This window comes from Ambystoma mexicanum, chromosome 3q (genome assembly GCF_040938575.1).
Source record: "Ambystoma mexicanum isolate Mex_15411 chromosome 3q, UKY_AmexF1_1, whole genome shotgun sequence".
Taxonomy (NCBI): Eukaryota; Metazoa; Chordata; class Amphibia; order Caudata; family Ambystomatidae; genus Ambystoma; species Ambystoma mexicanum.
The window spans coordinates 88049271-88064163 of NC_090926.1; the positions used below are offsets into that span (position 1 = coordinate 88049271).

General features: G+C 42.9%; 1 protein-coding gene across 1 annotated transcript in view; it reads right to left on the reverse strand.

The window, feature by feature from the left end:
* Nucleotides 1-3781: 3781 nt before the first annotated feature.
* NEUROD4 (neuronal differentiation 4) overlaps nt 3782-14893 on the reverse strand; it is a 35410-nt gene continuing 24298 nt past the window's right edge. Inside the window, exon 2 of the mRNA XM_069653199.1 lies at nt 3782-9207. Coding sequence (XP_069509300.1) covers nt 8188-9198 — 1011 coding nt within the window. The 5' untranslated portion in view covers nt 9199-9207 and the 3' untranslated portion in view covers nt 3782-8187. The remainder of the gene's footprint in view (nt 9208-14893) is intronic.

The window sequence follows — 14893 nt, forward strand, 5'->3', positions numbered from 1 at the left end:
GGGAGGATTACTGCATTCAGTCCTCTATGGGTTAGGGACCACGAAGTCCAGAATGGATGCAGGCGACGGTTCATGACAATATGTTCTTAATTGAAGCATTTCTTCCAGTTCTTTTATTTATCATGTTTTATTTTTTAGTGACAGGTCTGTAAACATAGTCATGCATACTAACTTCCTGCCCATTTTAGTTTAGGAGTAAAGCATCTCTGTCATGATATAATGCACGTTTGGCTGAATCTTTAAACAATCTCTTTGGATAACTTCTATTTATTATTTTTCATTAAAGCACTTCTTCTTCTTCCTTGTATTGATCTATTTCTGTACTGTTTCTTTTTAATCTAAGAAACTGGCCAAATGGGATGTTGATTTTGGTATTTCCAGCATGGTGACTCTGGTAATAAAAAGGGCATTTCTGTGCGTTGGTTTATGGAAGGGTTTTATTTTCAGTATATTATCTTCTACATAGATCCTAAGGTCTAGACAGTTTACCTCAATGTCACTAATCATGTGTGTACCTTTGAGAAAATGTGGTTCAACCAATGTATAAAATCCATGGTTTTGTCTCGACTCCCTGTCCATATGACCAAGATATCATCTATATGTCTTATCCACAAGTTAATCTGTGTTAGGTAAGGGTTCTATTTGTTTCTCAAACCAGTCTACCTATACATTTGCCAAACTGGGTACCATGGTTGAGCCCATGGCTGTGCCTTCTATCTGCTGAAATACAACATTATCAAATTGGAAATAGTTTTGGGTGAGTGGCATAGTTATGCACCACTATAGAAATGCATTGGGAACCGGTAGTATATATTTTTTTCTCATAGTCTTTTTTCTACCATTTCTAGTGTTGCTACCTGTGGGATACTAATATATATGGATTCAATATCTAGGCAGATCAATAGTTGCTTGGATTGGTCAAACTCCAAATTTTGCAACTTATTCATCACCACCGTCGAATCCTTAATATATGATTCAATTTTTTGGACTAGCGGATTCAAAAAATTATCCACATATTTAGAGGGTGGTTCTATTACAGAGGAGACCCCACTGACAATGGGGTTTCCCAGTGGATTGGACAATGTTTTGTGTATTTTATTTACTGTATATAATATTCGTATGGAAGGTTTATAGTGACATTTTCAAATGTCACAATTTCGAATGCCTTTTTCTCGAATGAAAAATGCCGGGGAAAAAAAATGTGAATATTTTTTTTTTATGGGGGGTTCCCCCCTGACCCCCCATTTTTTTTATTGACCGTTTTTTTACTAACTAAACCCAAAAAAATAGAAAATAAACAAATATATATTCAACATTTTTTTTCGGCATTTTTTTTCGACAAAAAGGCATTCGAAATTGTGCATTCCAAATTTTTACTGGATACCGGTATGGAAGGCTTGGTTTAAACTAAGTATTGCCTTTCCCATTGGGAAATCCAAACTTCTTCCTGTGCTTGACTTTTTCCTGTATCAATGTTCTTAGTTCATTTGTCTGATCCGCTTGCATTTTTTTTTAGCTGATGGGGTCACTGAGGAGTCTGACATTCTTTGTTATAGTCTTTTGTAGCTCCACCTTTATTGGCATTCCTAATTACTATATCCTTATTAGCCCCGAAGTTCTTGAGACAGGCAAAATCTTTTTTAGATAAATTATGCATATTTTCTTTCCTCCTTTTATATCTTTTCTAGATCTTGTAGAACTTTTTGTATGAAATAAGAGGGAGTCTTTTGAAAACCTCTGTGGCGGGGGACACCACTTGGAGGGTCTTCTAAAACCTGGAGTAGTTACGTCAGTTGTCTCAGAAGAATCTTTAAAAGAGTATTTTAATATGATGGTTCTGAGAAATCTTGAAATTCATTCTAAATAGAAACGGACCATACGTTTTAACTGGTAAGAAGTCTAAACCTAAGTTTAAGACTCTTTCTTCATCTTCAGTGAAGATATAATTAGAAAGGTTAACCACTAATGGCTACTCTTCTGTGTAATGCTCTACTCTTCTCTGATGCGGCCTTGTGCCAAATAATTATTCCTATTCCTTTGTCTATGCATCATGTTCTTCAACCTCTGTTAGGTTCACTGAAGGAACCTAGTCGATTTATACCGTATCCGCGTCAGTCTTCTGTTCACCAAAGCTGCCTAAATTAAGTGACCAGAGGAATATTAGACCCTGCCTCTTCCCATTTGAAAGCTTGTATATGTGTGAGTAATTAGCACTGCAGGCATGATAAACAATGATGAGGCATGAGAGAGATTGACATGGAGATATTTAAAGGAGCCATCAGCTTCATATTGATATACTTTGATCTATAGCACATTTATGTTTTTACATGTAGAAAGTTCCTGCTCAGCGAGGTGCTGATTTTTAATTGTATGACTGACACTAAGTTACCAGTACTCCACTATTGAACACAGTCAAGTAAGCTCGTTTCTTTTTGGGTGTATATATCAAGCTGAAAAGGGAGCACATGTGCAAATGTAATATGTATCTTCCATTTGGAAACAGAGGGGTGATTCTGTACCTTATATATTGGCAGAGACACATGAGAAATGGCAGAATATCCTGCGGATATTAAGCACATTTATGAAGCTGGTCCATGTGAATAAAGTCCTATGCTATTTATATCTGGTATGACAGTGCAATATATATATATATTGATAGCATTAGCCGTTTTTGAAAGTCAAATTAATTAGTATTTCTGTTATTATTATTTAGATTCATCATCTTTTGGGGTTTGAGAACCAACTTGTATGCTTTGAGTACTTTGAACATCACACTATATACCTCTACAGACATAGGGCCTCATTAGGACCCAGGCGTTAAGGGGTTAACAGCGCCGTAAAAGGTGTCGGCGCTGTTAAACCCTTAATGCCTTAGTAAGAGGTCCCTTTGCGGGACCCGACCTTAACGGCTGGTCTAGACCGGCTGTTAAAGTAGGGACTCTCAAGGTAAGCACGGTACTGCAATTTGCAGTACCGTATTTACCGCCTTACCCATTCCCATTATGCCCGATGGGGCAAAAATGGGAATAGGGAAGGGCCATGGTGGCATAGGGAATTACCGCCCGGCAACCTTGGAATGGGGTGGTAATTTCCCATTCCGCCATGGCGGACTCCGGCATCAACCATGGTGCTAATAGCAACATGGTTTTCCGCCGGAGTCCTAATGAGGCACATATACATTGTGTGGAACTGCTAAACTAAAATTCGGACAAGAAAAAAAAAGAAAATGGGCTTTGGAAATATTGCATTGAAGAGAGACATTATGAAATGGTGTTCCCTGAAGAACGTCTGCATGTATATCCTTGTGACCGAAACATGTTGGACATAAAAAAGACATATGAACACCGTCCTATGTGTGAAATGTTTCAAAAAAGCCTATGAAAATAAAAATAAAACATCTTTTATAGGTTATTTCTTTTTTTTCACCGATGTTCGTATACACATATTTGTGACAGGATGATGGTTATTTTCTCTCTTACTTTCCTTTCATTGTTGCACTTTTGTGCCCTCTCATGCTCAATATGGTGATTAGGGGTGGCAGTTTTGCAGGGTGTGGGTTGGCAGCTTATTTTCATCACTTGCACTGGGGCCCATGGTAACCTTGCCATGCCAGTGTGCTGGAGACTCCTTAAGAAGACACAAGAGGCTGTTTAAAACCACCAAGTCCACCTGAGTTGTTTCACGATCTCCACTCAGTTTACTATTGTGCGCTGCTAAAATGAAGTACATGGAAATACCCCTGCCCCACGACTCATGCAATAAACTCTAGAAGAGCCACACCTCGGACAAGAATCAAACTTTATTGAGACAATAAGCTGCTGTCCATTTCTTTACAAAATGATAAAACATTTGCTTCCAGTATAAAATTAAATGAAAGCCGAGCAGGTTGGACTGTACAAAGAGGAGATCTGCGGTTACAAGCTGCATACGGAATACTACAGCCATACCATACGTCCACGGGCCCAGCACCGGGCTGCACCTGCCGCATCCTAAAAATATGTGCAGCTTGTGATTCTTATTTTTGTTTTTTCTCTATTAAGGAAAACATCAAGCAAAAAAATAATTGCATAGTCTTTTTGACTTATTGCTGGTTTCTTCTCTGTGACGGCCGTCTCAGGTAGGGGGGACGGGACCAAAGGGAGGGTCCCCTGAAGGGATTTGGGACCCTTGGCAGACCCCTTTGGCCTTACATATGTATAGGTCAGGGAAAAGTGGATGCAGGAAGTGGCTATCCCAAATGTGGCATCCCGGATCCTTCTGGAAATAATATCAACCTCCAAAATAAATTAAATAAATTATAACAACTAATAAATACAACAAAAGACACAAATTACAGCAAAGCACGGGAATGTGACAAAACTAGACAATAACTGAGGCTAGAAAACGTGGTCACCACAGTCTGCATTTTATGCAAATACTATAAAGAAACAATAAATTAAAGAAGAAAGAAGAAAACGCATTATGTATATTAAAGTAGGGTCCCAAGAAGTTTTTGTTTTGAAGGACACATTTTTGAAAAGTCATTCCATGCTCCCTTCATTTAAACAGTTTTTACTGATCTTTGCGTGTTTCGCCTCAGTCCAATGACGCGTGTCCATGGGTGGGTGCCAGTATAAGACATACAAGTCATTGAATCGACCAGTGATCAGTTTTACTTTACGAGGATTGTGTGTTCGCCCCCTCCATGCAGGTATCTTGTGTTTTTCACTGAAGCTGCAATCGTGTGAGGCACAACCCTCCTCCCACCGCCCCCTACATGGGATGTGATCAATATGTGGGTTATTCTGCAGGGATGCTCTAGGGGGCGCATGAGTGTGTGTGTGAGAGAAAGAGAGAGAGCGAGAGAGAGTGCACTTTCTGATTGTGACACTGTTCCAAAACAAGGCTTTGAGCCCCACATCCTATTCTGTGCTTATGCCTGCAAGATATTACTATCAGGTGTTGGACAAAAGTCTCGCTTGTAGACCTGCCTCTCACACAGTGAGTTTACAAGATATTCTGAGGCGTGTTGCTGCTGCTGAGACTACTGAGGCGTGCTATGCATCAATAACAAGTATAAAACTTCTGGAAAATCCATCGAGGACAAGACGGATGGAGTGGGCTTTTTTGAAATGTTAAGGCCTTTTGAATCCACTACAAGGGACTCATAGCAAGCGCCGGAGTGGAGGGCTGGCATGCTGATTCTCCTTTCCTTCAAATACCCTCCCCCACGTGTAAACAATCTTTAATGTATATATTTATAGCTATGATTTCAAATTGTAAATCTATTCTTTGGTAAGTTTGTCCTCCAACTGTTTATCAATAGTTTGGCCTGCCTGGTTATGTGAAGGGATATCCTTCCTGCCCCACTTCCCCATGTGTCTGTATTTAACTCTTCACAGCCAATGGTAAGTTGCCAGGGGAAGTGATGTGTGAATGGTAGGGTGCTGATGCCTCACTCCTGCCATTACACTACTAGCCACAGGGTTTGCTGGATTCCTGTCTGCACAGCAGGCTGCTTAAATGAGACTGGCATTTTGTTTGGGGTGTCTCAAAAGTCTCAGGCCACTGTATGGTGTACAAAGCGGAACTCAGCTGGCCTTGCCTTCCCCTTCTGCTTGTGCAGTGCATTATGGGGTAATCTGCATTTGTCGCAATACATTTAGGATCATTTTTTTTAGGAAAAACAGAATGTCCCTGCATCAAAGAATCGAACAAGTTCAGTTCAGCTCTTTACCTCATTGATTTCTTACAAAAACGTAATGGTAAGGCTTCTATGCTTAAAATAGACCTTTTTGTGTGTCTACATTGTTTGAAACATATCCTTTGCAATGGATTTGAATCAGTGAAACGTGCGTGGCATTAATTTTAAATAAAATGTGCCAACATATTCAAGTTCTGTGATGGAACCGCTATGCATTGTGTTTATCACTTCTGGCCCAGAACGTGTTGTGATTGCCACAGTAGCGTGTATGGCAATAGGGCATGCACCGCACACCCCATGCAGATGACACGTGGGATGCAACATGTGGAAAGGGTTCTGTCATGCTTAGGGCAATGGTTGAGAGTCATACAAGCTCTCCAGTTAAGCTGTATGTCTGCTTGCGACTCCTGCCATGTGCAACACATGTGCAACACATATAGGTCGCGACTTCATAAATTGACCAAATCAAGTAGAGTTTATGGAACTTAAATTGAATATGGCAATTGCAAACGTGACAAAGCATAGACAGGGCATGATATTTCAGTGGTATAGTAGTAAATGGAGGATCATAGAGAATGTTTAAAATGTTATTATTTAAAGTGAGGTTTTTGATATACATTTGAATATATATGTTTATATTTAGATATGCATATGATCCTGGTTTTGTCAAATGAGAAATTCAAGTGACGTTAAGTTGGTCACTAATGAATGAAAGCTCTAAAATCGATTTTAAGGAAAAAAATTGACAAAAGAGAGAACGCTACCAGGCATATCACCATTAGGGAAAAGGCAAACAAATGTGTGTACCTATTTCTAATGGAGAACTAAGAATGTTAGTTTGATAATAATAAGGGTATGAGAGTTGGACATGAAGTAGATTATAGGGGCTATTAGTAGAGTATTCTTACACTTGCCTTTGATGGCAAGGAAAAGCAAATAGAAGAAATCTATAGGATTTAGGATAAAGGATCTTGGAATGCTAAAGTCACGGTAAAACAAAGTGACTGGGCACTCTTTAATGACTTTTGATAAGAAGAAACTAAATATACACTTCAATTAAAATATGTTAAGTGAATGCTAAGTGTATAGATAATGTATAGCAAGTGGTCATGTCAATTACAACGTGAGCTTGGGTCATCAGTTACTACTTTGAGTAAATTATACTGATAGATTATATGGACATATTAGTAACTTAATCCTGTTTGAAAATTACTTGATCTAGCAGGATAAATATTGGCTCAGGGAGGACCCAATACATAGGTCTGTGCGTGGTCCTGATGAGGTGCGCATCTGCGCTGCCACCCCCATGTTAATCAGCGCATCCCTTTTTAGGATGGATCTGTTTCCTTCATGCAATTTCCATTTGGAGTCTTCATGTTCAGTAAGTACTACTTGCAGGGACAGTAGCCACATGTGCAAACAAAGCCATTTCTTGTACGCAAGTAGCCGACATCCTATTCTATAAATTGATCACTGTGAAGGGTGTGATCAGGATCACATGCAGCAGGTGACACTGTGTTTTCATTCAGGCGGTCACCCATAGCTAACATGAGGTCACTTCTCCTATCACAAAAGATGTGTCTCATAGTATAGAGAAAATAGAAAACTAAAGGATGACTGGGTGTGTAATTTGCCATATTACACAGCTGAATCTGCTCTATAAATGTGCCACACCTCTTCCTTCTTGTTTGACATTTCACACACCCGGGGATCCTTGCTTGATTGGCAGTCCAGTGATCTTGTAAGCTAAATATACCCCATGGACTGTCTGGCCTTTTTGCAACACCGTTACGAGCTTTTCAAGCTCTGGACGTAAGCCTTATTAACCCTGAAGTCAAGGTGAAGCATAATAGGATTGACTGGAAGATAGGTTCTTTTGATGACAACGCAAGCACAAAGGCTGTCCCCCAAGTGGATAATGCGACTGTGCCTGAAACATCTGGATGCCAAATGTGCTGATAGAACGCTGTCGCGAGATTCGTGCATCACGGGGAGCCCAGGCCATAATTGAGTCTTTTTTGCTCTCTTGACAGGCAAGGATATGTGATTCTTCTCAATGCCTGTTAGAGTGTCACAGAAAGTACACCCACAAAACGAGTCATCTTGGAGACTTTCAATGACTATAAAGGAATGCACAACTCTTGATGTGTAAGCTGGCCCTCCTCACCTCAGGGTGAAGAAAGACTGGGGGATGGGTGAGGGGTGCATCATCCCATCCTCTGAAGAGGGGGAACGCTTCAAGATGTCTGTTCAGAAGGGTTGCTGCAAGCAAGCTCAGTGCAGCAATATGTGATGGCTTGCGTTAGCTATTCAATATGTGTGTTTGCTGAACAGCCTGGACTTTCAGAGCACTTCGTTGTAAGTCAGCAAATCCCATAGTTACACACAACCAACCCTTTCGTCAATGAGTTTGCATTTGGGGTTGCATTAACACGTGTAGGATTTTCAGAGCTCGCGCTGATTGGCATTTCCTGGAACATGGAAGCTGAATGGATAGCACGCTACTATTCATTGTATATCACATGGGATCCAACCACGTGATGTGGATAAGACTCATAGGTCATGTCCAAGGGCATCTCATACCGAGGCACTGAGGTTTGGAAGTGAGGCCCATGTCCATGGGCTGCGCCCATGCTGACAGAGGGATAATGGGCCATGAAGGCGTATGATTTGTCCAGGTCTGGAGAACTTTCTTGCTTCAAGGAGAAGTTACCAGTGATGCTCAGTGGAGGGGTGAGAGGGCCATCATAAGGTGGTGTGGTGCAGTCTGAAGGGTGGCTGACAAAAGAAGGGTCCACTAAACTTTTGAAGGTGGGTGCTTTTAGGTGCAACAGATGTGATTCCATGCTTCCATAGGGTGGACTTGGAAGTCCAGGAGATTGGTAGCTGAATGGATGTCCAGGGTGGCCTGGAATTACTGATTCACACATGTGAGACTTCTCTTCTGGTTTTTCAAAAAACATGGTTTGTGGGCCTAATTGCATGCAACCAGCGACTAAGTTGCTGGTCGGTTGTGATAGTCCTTTACAGAGCATTTCAATAAAGCCCTTCTCTTCTGCTGTCTGTCCACTTTCTAGCACCTCGGACAAGGCCCAGATGTAGTTCCTGGCAAGCCTTAATGTTTCAATCTTTGAGAGCTTCTGAGTTTTTGAGTAGCAAGGCATCACCCGTCTAAGGTTCTCCAAAGCATCATTGAGCCCATGCATCCGTGAACGTTCTCTGGCATTGGCCTTCACGCGTCGTACTTTGAATCTCTCGATCCGCGCCTTTGTCATTTTCTTCTTCTTAGGTCCTCTTCTTTTAGGCTTCTCGCCATCACCATCCCCCTCATCCTCCTCGTCTTCCTCCTCCATGCTGCCTTGATCCTCAGTATTTAAGGAGCTGAGCATGTCATAGGCAGAATGTTGGTTGTCTGACTCCGTCATGTCATCCTGAGAACTCATTGTGTCATCCATCCATGCTTGAACATTGACAAGCTCTTCCATTTCTTTGGCTTTTGTGTAGGTCTTGGCCATCTCCGAAACCTACAAGAAAAGACAAGAGGCAATGTTAGGGCATATATTGATTTTAAGGGTATTGTACACAAGAAAAACAAGTATTTCATTCATTGCGCATATATGTCCTCGCTCTAGACATAGAAATGATGGCAAAACGTTGAACCCATGCTGAATTTGTGAGCAACCATAAGAGGGGACTTCAGTAGATATTTGCACAATCCCCAATATTCATTAATGACTCTGTAGTTTATTTGTGTTCAAGTGTCTACGTTGGCATGAATAGAGAACATCGAAGCTACACACTGATATGCCCTAAGGAATGGGCGGACCTAATGGGTCCGGTATCTTCCTAATTCTCTGTGTGCATCCGGTGCACTCATCATGGATTGATGACTATAAGCACATGTCTATATTCATCAATGAATGGTGTGAGTTGTTTGATCCTGGCTAAAAGAGAAGGCTTCTTATCATGTAGACTATGCTTGTACTGTTAGGCGTGTGTTTGGTAGACACGATAAACCATTTAAGATTGTAACGGTTTAGGCACTGGTGTAAATGATGTTTGTTTAACTGTCGTGTGCATGCAGTTTACCCAGCTATCTCATCTGTGCTGTACAAACCAACTCTTGGAACAAGTAGCAACGATGCCTTCATATCTTCATAGCAACCCAACCTTTAAGCATGCTGTGGAATTCTATGCAGATAGGTAATCTTCAGACAGGACAAGTTATTTGTTTTATTGTTCATTTATAACTCCTTAATACCAGTGAGTGGTTTCTAAGCGCGGAATCTGGATTTGAAACTGTGTTGCACAATGTTGTCTTGCTTCCAAGACAAATGCTGTGCCCCTGAGCTATCCTTCCTCCCTGTCATAGGACAAGGAAAAGGCTCCTCAGCCACCTAGCGCACAAGCTTGCTCTTGGGTTGGTTGGCGAGGTTGTCCTTTCATGCATGCTGCACCATCTCCCTGCACCTTTCCATTGATCCTCTGCAAGGCCCTGGCATCTTGATGGGGGTTGCCCACTTGTCCTAAATGGACACCGAAGATTGGCAACTATACAGAGCAAGAGATTGATGAGTGAGCGTGGGTTTTAGGAGGAACAAAACACGTCATTTGCTGAGGGCCACCATGCAGCCAGTCAGATAAATTCTGATTTATTTTCTGCTCCTGTTTAGTCGGAACATCGCATTGTCTGTCCAAAATAGAAAAGGACACAGACCTGTTTATTTCTTTTTAGTTGTATAGCACATAAGCCCCCAGGAGCATGCGACTGAACTAGAAGGAAAGGTGACATAGTAGGGCAGGAGAGAGACTAATATGTAGTGGACATTTCTCTTCTGTGAAAGGATGGTGAGCTAAAGACTCTGGTTGAGACTCTAACCCAGGGTATAGGCCGTAGTAGAGAAACTCCCAGAACCCCCCTTGTTTTTACATAGTGGGTAAAGGAACATGTCCCAGCACCCCCCTTGTTTTTTTCATAGTGGGTAAAGGAACATGAGAATGAACTTTTAATCGCAGTCTCTGCACTGCTGCTCCAGCTCTGCTAGACGCCTAAATAAAGAGTGCTTAAAACAAGCTCGGACATTAATGAACACTTGAAGCTTAATTGCACAATCCGGCGTCCAATGCCAAAGGTTCCTCTCCTGAGAAAGGCTCTTTACGCACCTGAAATAAACATACACAGGTCACGTGTTTTCATAGAAAACAGTGTGTGTTGTTCAGTGTGATGGAGTCAAAAAAGTCAACTCATGCATGCTGCACCATCTCCCTGCACCTTTCCATTGATCCTCTGCAAGGCCCTGGCATCTTGATGGGGGTTGCATATTCTGAACACAAGGTGGCGTGCTGCTCTCTCAGTTTCGTGTTTAGATGAGTACAGAGGGGTGTACAGATAGGAGAAGAGGGCCTGCTTGTTCTCCTTTCAGCGGGACACCCTTATTTCCAGTGAAAGCTGCACGAGGCGTGATGGCAGCTTCTGCCCTACTGTGCTCCATTTTGAACAGCACTGAAATGACGTTGTATTTTCACACCTTGATTGGCGTGGGCGTTAAACATTGAAAGGGTGAACACACACCTCTGGGTGTTTTGGCTTCTGGACATAGTCCTCTTACGAGCCAATGCATTTTCCAAAACCTCTGTAACATGTTCACATGTTTTACGAGGAGTTCTATCAAATATGTGATTTGGTGCCCTGGCATGTTTATCAACAAAAGCGAAGAGCCACTCAATGATGCCAGGTATTGGAATTGGAAATGGGGGTTGAACATTGTTGGAGGATGCTGGATGAACATGCAATGATACCGCCCCCCTGTCCCAATTGGATTGTCGTTGGCCACATACATGTACCACTTATGAAGGTTTGGTATGTTCTGTTTTGACGAGTTTTCCGTGTCCTCTCATACAGTGCCTTGACTCTTTATTTTCCAGTACGCCAGAATCCCCCTTCAGTTTGCCCTGAGAAGATACTATCTAAAGTAACATGCCCCAAACCCGTGTCCATGGAGATCTGGCGTGACGTGCGGCAGTGGGCATGCCGTGCTCTTCTTTCCAAACGCTGCGCCTGTTCGCTCCTCATTTCCCTCGTCGTCGGTAACCTAACCATGCACGTTTCTGTGAACCTTATTTACCTCCGTTGAATTATTAAAGCTTTTACGCTCACACAAACACAACCCAATCCAGACTTCATGTTAATCAGAACAGCAAATCCTGCCTCGCCCGCGCATTCGGTCTGTGCGGATTAACGTGTAAGCTGCTGCCTTTACGTCAGCTGTCTCCACTTCCAGACCTGGAAAGGCCAGGGAATAAGCCGCGGCCTGCTCTGGTTTTACCACCCTGTCACTCCAGTATAGAATGAGTGCCGCTGCCTACCCTGGTCCGAGGTTGCCAGTCTGCAGTGCTGGAATATTCTGTGCTGCGTTTACTGGGCATAGCAGCCCACAGTGGGAGAGACGAATCTGCTGTGTTGGCCTGAGCTGAACATTTAACGATACAGTTCTAGCGATCAATACGCCATGTTCCCTGCCCTCGTGCTCCAAGCCTGGACCTGCCATCCATTGCTCTAGAGAACTATGAGCTATGCTACCTACCTTGAACCGATCAGCCTGTGCTGCTTATACTTGTTGCAGCAGCATGCAGTCCTAGAAGGGAATCTGCTGTGCTGCCTAATCTGGTTGTACCAGCATGCAGTCCTAGAAGGGAATCTGCGCAGAGACCTGTGTGCAACATGTAGGTCACATGTTTGAAACGAGCTGGACATACTTCTACGTTGGCCAGTCTACGTTGATAAAATGAGGACTATGGAGTTGAACGAAAAAAATATTAAGAGGCAGTTTGTGAGAGAGGTATATATTTTTTTCAAATATAATATCAATAAATGAGATCGTTTGGAGGGCATACATTTAAATGCTGATCAGAAAATCACAACATTGTACACGGCTCCTCTCTTAGCCTGGACTCCACCATTCAAGCAGCCCCGAATGTTAACAGCCCACTCCCCAACAACGTGACACCTCTCACCTCTGCAGAAACGTTAAAAACATGCATTACCACTGGTCCTCCTCCCCCGTCAGAGTCCTCATAGCTGAAGCTTTGCCGATCTATCGAACATACTTAACCATGCATCACCAGCCCCTACCATCTAGACTCCCCAATGGTAAAAGAGACTGGAGATGCCAGGGCCACTCCGGTTCTTTCATTCTATGAGCATCGAACAGTGAGCCACGCGTCTGGGCCCATGCGTCTCCAAAAGATTCAGGTCCGGTTTTCATTGCTGCCGGGAGGAAGCAAGACTGTGTTGATGTGCTGTGTGACACTGGGCTGTGCCTGGTGAGGCAGGGTATGGTGGCAAAGACCATGATTTTAATATGCTTCTCAGCTGGGCAGGGCTGGCAGTAGCGTATTCGCTGGGAAGATGAAAGGGCCTGGTGCAGTGATCAGATGTCTATCAGATGTCTTTAGATGGTGATCTTATCTGTATGTAGGTCATTTTTCTTTACGTTCCTTCTCAGTTTCTTCTGCGGTTATGCAGGGTGCAGGCAGCCACTCAACTTCCATGAGATATCATTCCTCCTGTAGGAGCTGTTCACCTTCTCGTCAACATAGACCTAAGATGGGGTCATCTAAAGATGAGGAGGAGTAGGTCCAGGATGCCAATAGGAGCTGTTGTTTCCAGATGATGTCCCTGTGGAGGTGGACATTAAGGATTGCCTAAGCAGATAGTAATCTATACCGGGCAAGAAGGTCTCTGTGCTGTGAACCATTCAAGAGGCCATTGAGTATAAATGGCAGGATCCAGAGAAGATGATGTTGCCTCAATTCTCCTCCAACCGTTACCCATCCAGGATGTTTCCACCAAGTTCTCTGAGAAGAGTAGAGTTGATTCAATGATTACTAATCTCACTGGTAGATTCTCAATGAACGTCGAGACACGGCCCTTAAAGACACAACTGACAAGAAGGTGGATGCTGTAGGCAAGAAAGCCTACAAAGTTTCATATATGTCTTTGGGTTCAGGAATGCACATGGTCTATCTGGAACAATCCAATTAGAATGGCTTTGGGATGTAAGAAGTTGGATAAAGAAGAGGATTGTGGGGAGACATTAAAGTTATGGAAAGGCAGCTTCAGCTTATGTCCGATACAGCTATGGGCTCAATAATATCATCAGCTCTTACATGTAATGGGTAGTCACTGCTCGGCGGTGCAATATTCACATGTGTCATAGGAATATGGATGCCATGAAGAAAGGAGTGGCTATTGATATGCCTTTCAAGGGTGAAATGCTTTTTGGCCCCAAACTTCACGGTATGCTCAAGATGACCTTTAAAGACTGAAAGTATGCATATCCACTCCAAGGCAAGTATTCGTTGCTTCTCTGCCCAAGATTCCTTTAAGACCATTAGCATTTAGATACACCTGATGGCCATATGGAGGTCCTCGTCAAACTGAGAGAATGTCCCCATTTACTTGCAATTGGGCACTCCAAACCCTCTGCTTCTTCTGCCCTGTGGAAGCCTCTTCCTTCCTGACTATCTGATGCTGGCAGTGCTGGGTATTAATCCTGTCAGAGGTCGTCTGAGCCTGTTTCCCAACAGCTGGAGAGGGCTGGGCAGGGATCCTTTTGGGCATATGATATTGTGTAGAATACCTACAGGCTGGAGTTTTCTTCACATCCTCCAGAGATGTGGGTCTGGTTCACACGGGTTCCAGAGAAACAAGACCAAGGCATAAGCACTGGCTAGGTGCATAAGGGACCTCCTACAGAAGAAGTCAAATGAACAGATCTTCGAACAGGAAGTCAACTAAGGGTTTTCCCTCAGGGTGTCTCTGGTTCCCAAGGCATCAGGAGATTCAGGGTGATCCTGGGCCTGAGAGAGTTGAACAGCTTCCTGCCATCTATCCATTTGAAAATGGAGACTCTCCTGGCAATTTCTTCACTGGTACAGAAATGGGATTACATGATCTCCAACAATTTACCGGATGCTTACCATTACATTCCCATTCTGGAGGGTCATTTGACGTTTCTTCAGATCACCATTCACTCAACTTTTTGCATTTATAGTCTTGTCCCTCGGCCTAAAAACTGCAACATTTTCATGAAGATGGTGGCGCTAGGAGTTGGTCTTCACCAGGAAGGAGTTCAGATCCATTCATATCTAGATAATTGGTTCATTTATATTCCGTGTCTGGACTTGTCTCTAAATCACACATTGAGA